The sequence below is a fragment of the Hyla sarda genome, chromosome 6 (assembly GCF_029499605.1).
Source record: "Hyla sarda isolate aHylSar1 chromosome 6, aHylSar1.hap1, whole genome shotgun sequence".
Lineage (NCBI taxonomy): Eukaryota > Metazoa > Chordata > Amphibia > Anura > Hylidae > Hyla > Hyla sarda.
Window position 1 is genome coordinate 290507445 of NC_079194.1, and position 14925 is coordinate 290522369.

General features: G+C 45.8%; 1 protein-coding gene across 7 annotated transcripts in view; it reads left to right on the forward strand.

The window, feature by feature from the left end:
• The window catches only part of SHANK2 (SH3 and multiple ankyrin repeat domains 2), a 582141-nt gene that overhangs the window by 245613 nt on the left and 321603 nt on the right, over positions 1 to 14925 (forward strand). The window contains exon 1 of one of the 7 annotated variants that reach the window (XM_056527703.1): positions 1938 to 2246. The exons of the other annotated variants lie outside the window; for them this stretch is intronic. Coding sequence (XP_056383678.1) covers positions 2210 to 2246 — 37 coding nt within the window. The 5' untranslated portion in view covers positions 1938 to 2209. Of the gene's footprint in view, positions 1 to 1937; positions 2247 to 14925 lie in introns of those variants that run through there. 7 annotated transcript variants of the gene reach the window in all.

The window sequence follows — 14925 nt, forward strand, 5'->3', positions numbered from 1 at the left end:
ACTTTGAATTTCAGCAGAAACTGTTTGGAGAATACAGAAATTCTGCCAGAATTCCACAATTCCACAAAATTCCCCCTGCAAGCTTTGCAGAATACAATTTGAGTGGAATTGCGGAATTCTGCCATGTGAACATAGCCTGAGTCTGTTGAGCTGGGTCTCTTCATCCAATCACTGCAGGCTGCTCTGTAACCCCCTCCTCCCTGTTTTCATGTTGCAGTCTAATAGGTGCTGGTCATGATCTCTCTTCCTGAACTTTGTCCCAGCCTTTGCTTCAGCTGGGACAAAGATGATGCTGCAGCCGGACAGGATTATGTTCTGTATGTTATGGGGACCCCTAGTGGTCTTTTTTTAATTTTTATTATTTTTTTATTTATAAGGCATGAATTCTATAAAAAAGAGATTATAACATTTTAATGAAGTATATTACAAAAAAGGTTAATGTTTTGCAATAAAGTTGCAATTAAAGGGGTTATCCAGGAATAGAAAAACAGAGCTACTTTCTTTCAAAAACCACTCCCTGTCTGTCTCCAGGTTGGATGTGGTTCTGCAGCTCAGTTCCATTTAAATGAACGGAGCCAAGTTGTAATACCACACCCAAACTGGAGTCAGACGTGGAGCTGTTTTTGACATAAATTAGCTGTGTTTTTCTATTCCTGGATAACCCCCTTTAAGGACGCATATTCTTAGCTGTGTGTGGTTTATTTATTGATTTACTAGCTGAGTACCCGGCATTGCCCGGTTTTTCCTTTCTAATCCTTGTTGGGGAGGAAAATCAACAAAGGAGGAAGCTTTTGACTTCATTTCCCATCCTCATATATTGTTCTCATATCCCAACCCCATATCCCGTCCTCATATTTTGTAGTCATATCCTGTCCTCCTATCTAGACCTCCTATCACGTCCTCATATCCAGACCACCTATCGCGACCTCATATCCCGTACTCCTATCCCGTCCTCATATCCCGTCCTCATATCCAGACCTCCTATCTCAACCTCCTATCCCGTCCTCCTATCCCGACCTCCTATCTCGACCTCCTATCTCGACCTCCTATCCCGTTCTCATATCCCGTCCTCCTATCCCGACCTCCTATCTCGACCTCCTATCCCGTCCTCATATCCCGTCCTCCTATCCCGTCCTCCTATTCCGTCCTCCTATCCCGTCCTTCTATCCCACCTCATAATAAAATCTGTATCAGAAAAGTGAATCAAAAATCTAAACTGATTTGGGTGGTCTAATATGGGTGCTCCGATCTGGACCCTCCGTTCTGGGCATTCTGGTTTTGGGGCGCTGAGTTGAGCACCCCAATCTGGACGCTCTGATCTTGGTGTCCTGATTTGGTCTCACTCTGATATCGGTGTCCTGATTTGGTCTCGCTCTGATTTGGACGCTCTGATCTGGACCCTCAGTTTTAGACGCTCCAATCTGGGCACGCTGATTTTGGGGTGCTGATTTGGATGCCCCAATCTGAACGCTCCCATCCGGGTGTCCTGATTTGGGCTCACTCTGATCTCGATGTCCTGATTTAGGTGTCCTGGTCACCCACCAAGTAACTGGGTTCATCGGTCTGTGGGGCAGCGCCGCCCTCTCGGTCAGTGCCCTTGTCTTCAGACACAAAGGATGGGGCAGTCATGTTGGTGTCCATTTCGAAGTCTCCAAACACATGACACATGTCACTCACTCTATACCACTGTTTCCCAACCAGGGTTCCTCCAGCTGTTGCAAAACGACAACTCCCAGTATGCCCGGACAGCCAAATGCTGTCCGGGCATGCTGGGAGTTGTCGTTTTGCAACAGCTGGAGGCAAACTCTGCTCTACACAATGGCATCTAAATCGTATGACCCTCTCCTCTCCCTGCGCTCCCTCTCCTTGTCGCTCTCCTTTTCCCTACTCCCTGTGCCTGATTCTTCATTAATACAAATCCGTACAATAGCGGAGGAACAGACCCCGAGCTGCTCACATGACTCACTCTGCGAAAGATCGCAAGATGTTTCAGCGTCTCCACTCTGCGCGCAGCCGTTTCCCAGCTGACAGACAGGATATGGGGTGGGCTCTTCAGCAGAGTGCTGGGTTCTACATGCCCGGCAATGCTCGCTCTTCCACACTTGCCGGGAACTTGCTCCTCAACGTAGGCTGCGGGCAGCTGAAACTGACGGGATAGTGGTCCTGGCTCCTCGTCAGGGGGGCTCGGCACGTCTCCGCTCCTAGAAAGATGAAGTCTTTGTTTAGTGCATTCACAAAGAAGGAAGGTAAGCGGTGCCTGCCGGTAAGGGATTGGGGGGGGGGGGGGGGGGTGTACCGGTGCCCTGACCACCGGAATTTCTCATATTAAACTTTACCCGGGCACAGTTTGAGGGACGGCGAATCATAGATGGACTTGTCCCGGTTTTGCTCTGGAAATAGCAGCATTTTACAGTGAAGGCGGCTTCTTTCTTGCTGGGACTTGCAGTGCCTCAACTGCTTTGTACGAATGCCGGTTTAAACATCTTGCTGGAAATTGTAGTTCCCCCCAGCACCTCTGTGACAGCCGGTCACCCTGATACCTTGTGATATGGGATTATAGCAGCTTTCTGGGAGCTCTGTGACATTCGGTGACCTGATACATTAATAAAAGAGGTTGGAAACAGCTTGCTGGGATCTGTAGTTCTGCAGCAGCGGTGTGGCCTCCAGTTACCTGATGGCTTGCTGGGATTTGTAGTTCTGCAGCAGCCGTGTGGCATCCAGTTACCTGATGGCTTTCTGGGATTTGTAGTTCTGCAGCAGCTGTGTGGCATCCAGTTACCTGATGGCTTTCTGGGATTTGTAGTTCTGCAGCAGCTCTGTGGCATCAAGTGACCTGATACATAGAGATTATATTGAAAGGGGGTGATAACAGTTTGCTGGGATCTGTAGTTCTGCAGCAGCTGTGTGGCATCCAGTGACCTAATAGCTTGCTGGGATTTGTAGTCCTGCAGCAGCTCTGTGACATCCAGTAACCTGATACATTGAGATTACATTGGAAGGGGTTGATAATGGTTTGCTGGGATCTGTAGTTCTGCACCAGCTGAGCGGCATCCAGTTACCTGATGGCTTGCTGGGATTTGTAGTTCTGCAGCAGCCGTGTGGCATCCAGTTACCTGATGGCTTGCTGGGATTTGTAGTTCTGCAGCAGCCGTGTGGCATCCAGTTACCTGATGGCTTTCTGGGAGTTGTAGTTCTGCAGCAGCTCTGTGGCATCCAGTGACCTGATACATTGGGATTACATTAAAAAGGGGTTGATAACAGTTTGCTGGGATCTGTAGTTCTGCACCAGCTGAGTGGCATCCAGTGACTTGATAGCTTGCTGGGATTTGTAGTTCCGCAGCAGCTGTGTTGTATCCAGTGACCTCATGGCTTTCTGGGATTTGTAGTTCCGCAGCAGCTGTGTTGCATCCAGTGACCTGATGCATTGAGATTATATTGAAAGGGGTTGATAACAGTTTGCTGGGATCTGTAGTTCTGCAGCAGCTGTGTTGCATCCAGTGACCTGATAGCTTGCTGGGATTTGTAGTTCTGCAGCAGCTCTGTGACATCCAGTGACCTGATGGCTTTCTGGGATTTGTAGTACCGCAGCAGCTGTGTTGCATCCAGTGACCTGATACATCGAGATTACATTGAAAGGGGTTGATAATAGTTTGCTGGGATCTGTAGTTCCACCAGGGGGGGGGACCACATCCACTAGACAGTACCAGCAGAATTTCTCGTATTACACTTTAAACGGGCACAGTTTGGGTGACGGCGAATCATAAATGGACCTGTCCCGGTTTTGCACTGGGAAATGCAGCATTTTGTAGTGAAGGCGACTTCTTTCTGAATGGGAATTGGGATTCATGTGTCAGGAGGAAGAAGGGGGGGGGGGGGTTCTTCTTCAACACCTCCCAACCTGGTGTGTAAATGGGAGTGTTTCTTCCATGTGGTGGAACTACAACTCCCATCATGAAAAAAAAAAAAAACCTTTTAATGAAACTGGATAATAGTTTGCTGTAACTTGTAGTTCCACAACGGCTCTGTAGCCTACAAAGAATTTATTTCTTGTAATTGCAAAAATGCCTAATGCAGTGTCTCCCAACCAGGGGGCCTCCAGCTGTTGCAAAACTACAATTCCATGCTGGGATTTGTAGTTTTGCAACAGCTGGAGGCACTCTGGTTGGGAGACACTGCCTTAAAAGGGGTACTCCAGTGGAAAACTTTTTTTTTTTTTTTTAAATCAACTGGTGATAGAAAGTTAAACAGATTTGTAAATTACTTCTATAAAAAAAATCTTTATACTTCCAGTTCTTATTAGCGACTGTATATTACAGAGAAAGTTCTTCTGTTTTGGGATTTTTTTTTCTGTCCACAGTGCTCTCTGCTGACACCTCTGTCTGTATCAGGAACAGCATAGGTTTGCTATGGAGATTTTCTCCGGTTCTGGACAGTTCCTGATACAGCTGAGCATGCTGAGACTTGTAGTCCCACAACAGCTCTACGATATTTGATAATTTGACCTCAATCTATTAAAGGGGTAATTTCCTCTGTAGCATTCAGCAGCTAATAAGTACTGGAAGGATTAAGATTTTTTAATAGAAGTAATTTACAAATCTGTTTAACTTTCTGGCACCAGTTGATTTTAAAAAATAAATAAATAAAAAAAGTTTTCCACCGGAGTACCCCTTTAACACACAAGGTAATAGATTGCTGGAAATTGTCGTTCCACAAGTTTTTGACTTTTGAAACGGGTTAACTGTATCCTGCTGAGACTTGTAGTCCTACGACAGTTTTGCAGTATTTGATGAACACAGACACTTTTTTTTTTTTTTTTTTTTTTTGCTGGGACCTGTAGTTCCACTGGATTTCTGTAACATCTGAAGAGTTGGTTTCAGCATGTCGAAGGCATGGGTTGGCAGCAGCTTGCTTGTACTTGTAGTTCCACAGCGGTGGTTTATTCTGTGATATCTCGGAAGAAATCCAACCTCCTCTGATGTCTCGAGTGGCTCTTGTGCTGTACGAGCGACTGGTCATTGATCTATTAAATCAGATTGAAACATAATTTATATAAATTTTTGTCTTTTTAATTTTATTTTTTACATTTTTAATTTATTTTTAATTTTTTGGCATGACAGCAAAACTGTAATTAATCACTTGGAGGTAAAGTGGTTGTGATGAATCCTCAGCCATCAATCTCCTGCCGTGTCTGATTATGACACGTATCACATGGAGCGGCACCTCTACTCTGCGCCCCCCGCGGTCATTACATGCACATAACACCCCCACTGAGAGCCCACGCCCTGCGCCCACCACTCCATAAGTCAGTGTTTCCCAACCAGGATACCTCCAGCAGTTGCAAAACTACAACTCCCAGCATGCCAGGACAGCCGTTGGCTGTCCTGGCATGCTGGGAGTTGTAGTTTTGCAACAGCTGGAGGCACCCTGGTTGGGAAACACTGCCATAAGTTATAAACCAGACACCAGGTTCTGTGTCCTCCCTTCTAGGATTCTGTCCTCCAGGCTTAAAGGGGTACTCCCGTGGAAAACTTTTTTTTTTTTTTTTTTAAATGAACTGGTGCCAGAAAGTTAAACAGATTTTGTAAATTACTTCTATTAAAAAATAATAATCCTTCCAGTACTTTTTAGGGGCTGTATAATACAGAGGAAATGGTTTTCTTTTTGGATTTCTCTGATGTCATGACCACAGTGCTCTCTGCTGACCTCTGCTGTCCATTTTAGGAACTGTCCAGAGCAGCATATGTTTGCTATTGGGATTTTCTCCTGCTCTGGACAGTTCCTAAAATGGACAGCAGAGGTCAGCAGAGAGCACTGTGGTCATGACATCATAGAAATCCAAAAAGAAAATAATTTCCTCTGTATTATACAGCCCCTAAAAAGTACTGGAAGGATTAAGATTTTTTAATAGAAGTAATTTACAAATCTGTTTAACTTTCTGGCACCAGTTGATTTAAAAAAAAAAAAAAAATGTTTTCCACGGGAGTACCTGGTAAAATAATACCAGATCTGGAGGTCGCCACCTTGTAGATCTCTGGAGGCGATCAAAGCGTGGGCGTCCTTGTCCCCATTTTTTTTACTAATAAATAACAGCGCTTGACGCATAAGAAGGTGAACGAGAACGTCGTCGGCTTTTACAGTCATTGCTTTGGGTTTGCACAGAATTACTATTAGGCAATCCATTGAATTCATTCTTTCTGATTTTGCCTAAAAATTTTGGAAAACTACATTTTTGGGGGATTAATTTTGAACAAGTTAATCAATATGGTGACCGCCATTTATAGCCTGCTCATAGCGTTCCCTAAGCTCTGCTCTGGGTATTTCTAAGGCTCAGGGCTGATCAGGTGGGCACTGTCCCTATGCTGTAACCCTAAGATACTGCACAGTCCTAAGAGACCGCTGAGTGTCATGTACATTACTTTTCGCCCTCATCTCTGACCAGTCCCCCCGCATAATGCTGCCCCCACCATGATCACTGTAGGGATGGTATTGGGCAGGTGATGGGTAGTACCTGGTTTCCTCCAGACATGATGCTGCCCCCACCATGATCACTGTAGGGATGGTATTGGGCAGGTGATGGGCAGTACCTGGTTTCCTCCAGACATGATGCTGCCCCCACCATGATCACTGTAGGGATGGTATTGGGCAGTGCCTGGTTTCCTCCAGACACGATGCTGCCCCCACCATGATCACTGTAGGGATGGTATTGGGCAGGTGATGGGCAGTGCCTGGTTTCCCCCAGACATGATGCTGCCCCCACCATGATCACTGTAGGGATGGTATTGGGCAGTGCCTGGTTTCCTCCAGACACGATGCTGCCCCCACCATGATCACTGTAGGGATGGTATTGGGCAGGTGATGGGCAGTGCCTGGTTTCCTTCAGACATGATGCTGCCCCCACCATGATCACTGTAGGGATGGTATTGGGCAGGTGATGGGCAGTGCCTGGTTTCCTCCAGACATGATGCTGCCCCCACCATGATCACTGTAGGGATGGTATTGGGCAGGTGATGGGCAGTGCCTGGTTTCCTCCAGACATGATGCTGCCCCCACCATGATCACTGTAGGGATGGTATTGGGCAGGTGATGGGCAGTGCCTGGTTTCCTCCAGACATGATGCTGCCCCCACCATGATCACTGTAGGGATGGTATTGGGCAGGTGATGGGCAGTGCCTGGTTTCCTCCAGACATGATGCTGCCCCCACCATGATCACTGTATGGATGGTATTGGGCAGGTGATGGGCAGTGCCTGGTCTCCTCCAGACATGATGCTCCCCCCACCATGATCACTGTATGGATGGTATTGGGCAGGTGATGGGCAGTGCCTGGTTTCCTCCAGATATGATGCTGCCCCCACCATGATCACTGTAGGGATGGTATTGGGCAGGTGATGGGCAGTACCTGGTTTCCTCCAGACATGATGCTGCCTCCACCATGATCACTGTAGGGATGGTATTGGGCAGGTGATGGGCAGTGCTGGGTTTCCTCCAGACATGATGCTGCCCCCACCATGATCACTGTAGGGATGGTATTTGGCAGGTGATGGGCAGGGCCTGGTTTCCCCCAGACATGATGCTGCCCCCACCATGATCACTGTAGGGATGGTATTGGGCAGGTGATGGGCAGTGCCTGGTTTCCTCCAGACATGATGCTGCCCCCACCATGATCACTGTAGGGATGGTATTGGGCAGGTGATGGGCAGTGCTGGGTTTCCTCCATTCGCTGCCCTCCTTTCATTTCTCCTCTGCTCTCCTCAGAAAGCCAAGCCGGCAATATCAGAATTCAATACAATTCTATGAGACTTTCTGCAGGTCCCTATACTGCTGGATTGACTTTCCAGGGAGAGCCGAGCAGAATGAAGAGGCACAGCGCTCAGCCATGTCACTATGTCGGTTTACTAAAACTACGAGCACGCTGGTTTTACTGGTTACATCCATTTTCCTCAGTTTGGGACTGACATGACTTCAGTAAAAGAGGTCTAGAGGAGTTCTAGACCCACTTGGCCACTAATGGATCTGACTTAGGGCTAAAACACAGAGTCAAAGAGTTTTCCAACCAGTTCGCCTCCAGCTGTTGCAAAACTACAACTCCCAGCATGCCCGGACAGCCAAAGGCTGTCCGGGCAGGCTGGGAGTTGTAGTTTTGCAACAGCTGGAGGCACACTGGTTGGGAAACACTGGTCCAAGAATATGAGAGCCACATGAATGATCACTCGAAATGAGCACTTGGAATCTCCGGATGGTGTTTTTCTGACTGGAAATTCCTATGGGAAAATCTAGCGTTCACACGTTCAGGTTTTTAATTATTGACTACAAAGCCAGGAAAGAATCGAAAAAGAGAAGTCTAATTTTTTTCCTTTTATAAGTGTCCTCCATTCATGATCTGTTTCTTGCCTTGAATCCGCTAATTGTAATTAAAAACCTTAGCGTGTAAACATAGCCTTACACAAGGCAATAATTGGCCTGTGTAAAAGGTCCTTAAAGGGGTACTCCGGTGGAAAACTTATTATTTTTTTTTTTTTATCAACTGGTGCCAGAAAGTTAAACAGATTTGTAAATTAATCAAAAAATCTTAATCCTTCCAGTACTTATTAGTTGCTGAATACTACAGAGGATTTGTTTTTCTTTTTGGAACACATAGCTCTCTGCTGAATCATGAGCACAGTGCTCTCTGCTGCCATATCTGTCCATTTTAGGAACTGTCTAGAGTAGGAGAAAATCCCCCATAGCAAACATATGCTGCTCTGGACAGTTCCTAAAATGGACAGAGATGTCAGCAGAGAGCACTGTGGTCCTGATGTCAGCAGAAAGCATTGTGTTCCAAAAAGAAAAGAATTTCCTCTGTAGTATTCAGCAGCTAATAAGTGCTGGAAGGATTAAGATTTCTTAATAGAAGTAATTTACAAATCTGTTTAACTTTCTGGCACCAGTTAATAAAAAAAATAAATAAAGTTTTCCTTTAAAGGGGTATTCCGGTGGGGAAAAAAAAAATATTTTCAGATAAACTGGTGCCAGAAAGTTATACAGATTTGTAAATTACTTCTATTTAAAAATCTTAATCCTTCCAGCACTTATCAGCTGCTGTATGCTCAGAGAGTCCTGTCCAGAGCAGGAACAAATGCCTATAGCAAACCTCTTACAAAAGTATTCACTTTAAAGGGGTACTCCAGTAGAAAACTAAGGCTAGGGGATAAGATGTCTGCTCTGGACAGTTCCTGACACGAACAGAGGTGTCAGCAGAGAGCACTGTGGTCAGACTGGAAAGAACTACGCAACTTCCTCTGAAGCATTCAGCAGCTGAAAAGTACTGGAAGGATTTTTAAATAGAAGTAATTTAAAAAAATGTATTTTAACTTTCTGGCACCAGTTTATTTGAGAACACTTTTTTTTAATTTTATTTACTCTAGAGTACCCCTTTAAGGCGCTGTGTGTTTTTAACCCTTGCAAGTAGGTTTGGAAATACACATCCAGTGGCACTGAGCTGAAGATATAGGCTCGCAGTACCTCCTTTATTACTAGTGATGAGCGGTAGGGGGCCATATTCGAAATATTTAGCAAATATATTGATGATTATTTGTCCTATGTTTGTGCGAAATTCGCATGGAAAATTTGAATAAAAATTTGAATACATATTTGCATGTGAATAAAACAAACATAGCACTATATGTATATGTATATACAACACTATATGTATATGTATATACAACGTGTCGATATTTGCAATAAAAATTCGCATTACGAATATTCGCGCTTAACACTATTTAGTACACCATTCCCCCGCGGCAGCTGCAGCGCCCTCTTTGTGTGCCATACCTGGGCATATACATTCAGTTTTGTATAGAATAAGACATTAGTCTACATTTTGCAGAACTCATGGCGCTGCAGATTCTATGTGGTCCTGTGATTTGTCTCTCTCCCTTGGACGTTCTCCGTGAGAAATGTTCATTTACTACTACACCGAAGGTCAGTGTTTTCCAAACAGTGTGTCACCAGCTGTGGCAAAACTACAATTCCCAGCATGCCCGGACAGCCGAAGGCTGTCCGGGCATGCTGGGAGTTGTAGTTTTGCAACAGCTGGAGACACACTGTATGGAAATCACTGCCGTAGGTTTACTAGACCCATCTATAGGGATGCTGAGTCCGTCATTGCACCTTGTACAAACGTTGCATTGATGGAGCATATAAGATGTAGCAGCGCTGAGCTAATCTAGTGCAGCAGAGCTGAATTTGTCTGTTGTAGCAGTGATGAATTCGTCTAATGTATCAAGCTACAGTAAATATGGTATAGCAGGGTTAAGTTTGTATACTGCCATAGAGCTAAAATTGTCTGGTGTTGCCGAGCGGAGTTGATCTAGTGCAGCAGTGGTACTCTGCTGAAATTTTTATATATATATATATATATACATGGCGCACATCTACAATCTTGTATAATGATCTGATTGCTTCTCACCATAATATCAAAAACTAACAGGTTGTTATTATACATTTTTGATCAAAAAGTACAAGCCCACTCGGCACATCAAGGCCACCTATTTAGAGTGGGTCCCTAACGTCCCTAGCATAAAATGGCGTAGCACTGGGCGGCGACCACCACCGCCGCGACACCAATGCCCACGGGGGGGGGGAAACGACCCTCTGGCAGAGCGGCCCCAATGCCACTCAAACCGGTCTATGGGTCGCACAGTGCTCTCTGCTGCCCCTCTGTCCATGTCAGGAATCATCCAGAGCAGGAGAGATTTGCTATGGGGATTTGCTCCTACTCTTGACAGAGGTGTCAGCAGAGAGCACTGTGGTCAGAAAGAAAGGACATTTATAAAGAAAAGAACTTCCTGTAGAGCACACGGCAGCTGATAAGTACTGGAAGGATTAAGATTTTTAATAGAAGTCATTTACAAACCTTTTTAGCTTTCTGGCACCAGTCGTGATGACTAACCAACTTCTTGACAAGGTGAAAAACCTGCTGTAACCAGTATAATTTCTGATAAACTAAATAAGTAAGTTACATATTTTGGGGTGATATTCTTATTTAAATTCAATTTTCTGGTTCCTGAATGCCCCTTTAATGTCTTCTGTATATGTGCAATAGACTGGCATGTGTGGCGCATGTAGCAGGTTGTTATGGAGAGTGCTGGATATCTCAGTGCTCCCATCTGGAGAAGTACAAGCGTACAGTCACACCATCTTGCACAGTAGTGCTTAGCCAAGGCCGCTGCGTTACACGTACAACCTTCTCCATTAATAAGAAATGAGGAGGGGGGGGAGGAGGCGTCTTTTTTTTTTTATTTAAATGTGTTGGGGTTAGGTTTCTAAATACCAATGCACAATAATGCCCGTATTATCTCCAATTTGACAGTATTATCTAGACTAAGCAAGGAGATTTTGCATAATTCACCGATCACTGATGAAGTCGACAACATGGGTGATCTGGTGAAACAAGTCGTGAACAACTCCGTGAGGATGATAATGGAAGCAGGAAAAATGGGCAGGTGTAAGGATCTGAGCGGCTGCGACAAGGGCCAAATTGTGATGTCAAGATGACTGGGTCAAAGCATCTCCAGAATGGCCGGTGTTGTGGGGAGTTCCTGGTGTGTAGTGGGTAGTACCGACCTAAAAGTGTTTGAGGAACGTCATGGGGCCTCAAAGTGCGGTACTCAAGAGGAGGATGGATGTCGTATTACAGGCTAGCTAGGGGTAGGTCCACACCAACTTTTTTCAGTCTGACACAAGGTCAGATTTATTGGCGGAAAAACAAAAATCAGTCACAGTTCACACTGGAACAAAAGTAAAAAGTCCCTATAGGGATACTCCTCTGCCCCAAGGTTTGGGACATTGTTTTCCCGAATGCTGGGTGTGGGCTGCGGGGGTTGTGACGAGACAGCCACGCCCTCTCAACGCAATACTATGGGAGGGGGCGTGGCAGATATTAAGGAGCATGGTGTGACATCACAAGGGGCGTGGCCGTGACTTCACTGTCTGACTTCCTTTTAAAGGGGCACTCCGCTGCCCTGCTTCCGGAGCTCCGCTCCCCAGCGTCCGGAAGTTTATTGTTCCGAACGCTGTGTGCGGGCTTCCGTGTTCAGGGCCGCCCCCTCGTGATGTCACGCCCGCCCCCTCAACAAAAGTCTATGGGAAGTGGCAGGGCAGTGGAGTACCCCTTTAAACAGATTACCCCCTTTCTTCTGCTTCTTCATTAATAAATCCCAGGTGGAGGTGTCTCCGAGACCAGCTAGGGTAATACACCCTTTCCCTGCCTTACTGTCACACAATGTATGGTGATGTCACGTGGCGGTGGTTTTGCTATCCTGGTGCTCCCCTGTGAGCCCAGCAATGCTTTTATCAAAAGGGTTGTACTTGTACTGTCCAGTGCAAGAATACGAAATCTAAACTCTTGTATACTCGACCAAGGATATTGTTGGCCAAACCATCAGTAACCCCACATCTCTCCAGAACATGATCAAGGCCACATCTCAGCCAGCCAGCACCCTATTCTGCACTGACAAGGAGCAATTACCCTAAAGGAATGGTCTACCAATGGGTCACTGGCTGGGTCCATGTCCCTAAAGTCAGATTGCAAGGCGAGCATTGACTTACTTGTTTACCTCTTAGAGTTGGCACTAGAGAGACAGGTTAAAGGAGATCCCCAGTCTTTAAAAACGTATCCCCTATCCTGAGGATAGGGGATAAGTTTCAGATCGCGGGGGGTCCGACCGCTGGGACCCCCTGCAATCTCCTGTACTGGGCCCCGGCAGCCCGCGGGAAGGGGGCCTGTTGACCACCACATGAAGCGGTGGCTGACTCACCCCCTCAATACAACTCTATGGGAGAGCCGGAGCGTTGCCTTTAGCAATCTCCGGCTCTGCCATAGCGCTGTATTGAGGAGGCTTGTTGGCTGCCTATTCGTGCCGTGGTCAACAAGCGCTCTCTGGTCAGCGAGCCGGGGCCCCGTACAGAAGATCACAGGCGCCCCTGGTTGGGAAACACTGACCTATACTACTATATAGTCCAACATGCTGGGAGTTGTAGTTTTGCAACTGCTGGAGGCACTCTGGTTGGAAAACACTGACCTATACTATATACTACTATATAGTCCAACATACTGGGAGTTGTAGTTTGCAACAGCTGGAGGCACCCCTGGTTGGAAAACACTGACCTATACTATATACTACTATATAGTCCAACATACTGGGAGTTGTAGTTTGCAACAGCTGGAGGCACCCCTGGTTGGAAAACACTGACCTATACTATATACTACTATATAGTCCAACATGCCAGGAGTTGTAGTTTTCATTTGGGGCAGCTGCTAAGCCACAGGCTGTATCAGGGCATGCTGGGAGTTGTAGTTAGTAACTAAATTCAACTCCTGAATTTGCTAATGAAAAAAAAAAAACAATCAAAAAGTGACATAAAAATGGTCCTGTTAAAAACTACAGATCGGGGTGCAAAAAGTGACCCTCATACAGGACCATATAAGATGAAATAAAAAAGTTATAGAGGTCAGAATAGGACAAAATTTTCCCGCATATATGTATCCTGTGATGTCACGCATATATAATTAATTATGCAAATTAGCATGACCGGTATTTTTTGGCAAGAAAGGAGGCAACCCTAACTAGAGATCAGATCCTAAGATGGTGCCCTCCCCTGTGCCAAATGCTGGCAGAGGGGGCAGCACCAGCAAGGGGAGCGGCTAAAAGCTCTGAATTAGGATTAATGACAATGATCGGGAATGTCTAATGCTAATGTTCCCATATTCCTGGAACTATGAGCAGATTCAGTTTTTTTGGCTGGATAAACGTCCCTCCCTGTTGTCTGCCCGTTTGTGCGAGGGCCACCGTAGACGTTTGTAGGCCTCCACGTCCAGCTCGGGCGACACGTCTTTGTTCTGTGAAATCATCTGAAGGAAGCGTCGCTGCACATCTGTGTATTTATAACAAGTGCCATCCGTACGGAGCTGTCATTGGCAAGCTGCACGGAGAGGATGTGTGCGCTTCTATATATAACTTGGTGCCACTGGTCGCCGGATCCCGTCCCCTCTCCATCTCCTCATCTCTGCTGTGTTGATTCTTCAATAATTCGCTATACTGCACATTTGCAGGGAGAACCCAAGCTTTAAATTTCCTATTGAAAAGCCGCCTCCAGTAGATCATCTAATAACCTACTAGTTGTCGTGTGTTAAATAAAAAAAAAAAAGCCTATGGTGGGTATTTAGAAACCAACAGCTTGCTTTTCATCCGGTGAATTCAGCTGACATATCAATTCATTATGGGAAAAAAACAGTAGTCAGGGCTTTTGCTCCCCCTCTGTTTTCTATTCACTACAGTAGAACATGATCTGGCAGCTGGAAATGTTGATAATGGGGGTTGTCCCCTGAATCATTTCCCTACCTAAAGTCCTGGAAGGCTGTTCATAGCTTTTTATTTTTTTATTTTTTTTCCCCTAAAGTAGTTTATAACATAACAAATATATATTTTGCATTATTTCTGTGTGTCTCCCTGCTAATCTGAGATGCTTGGTCAGAATCAGTGTCCTTCTGCCTCTGGCAGATAACAACTCTGCAGAGACTCCTTCGCTGACAAGCCGGCACAAAGCTATTTCTCTTGACTGAGACCTAGTAGAGGTAGAGTCACTGAGCATGAGTATCCTTCAGCACAGTGGACCTGCACATTCATACAGTCATGGCCGTAAATGTTGGCACTAGAGATGAGCGAACTTACAGTAAATTCGATTCGTCAAGAACTTCTCGGCTTGGCGTTTGCGGACTTTAGCCTGCATGAATGAGTTCAGCTTTCAGGTGCTCTGGTGGGCTGGAAAGGTGGATACAGTCCTAGGACTGTATCCACCTTTTCCAGCCCAACGGAGCACCTGAAAGCTGAACTAATTTATGCAGGATGAAGTCCGCAAACGCCAAGCCGAGAAGTTCTTGACGAAT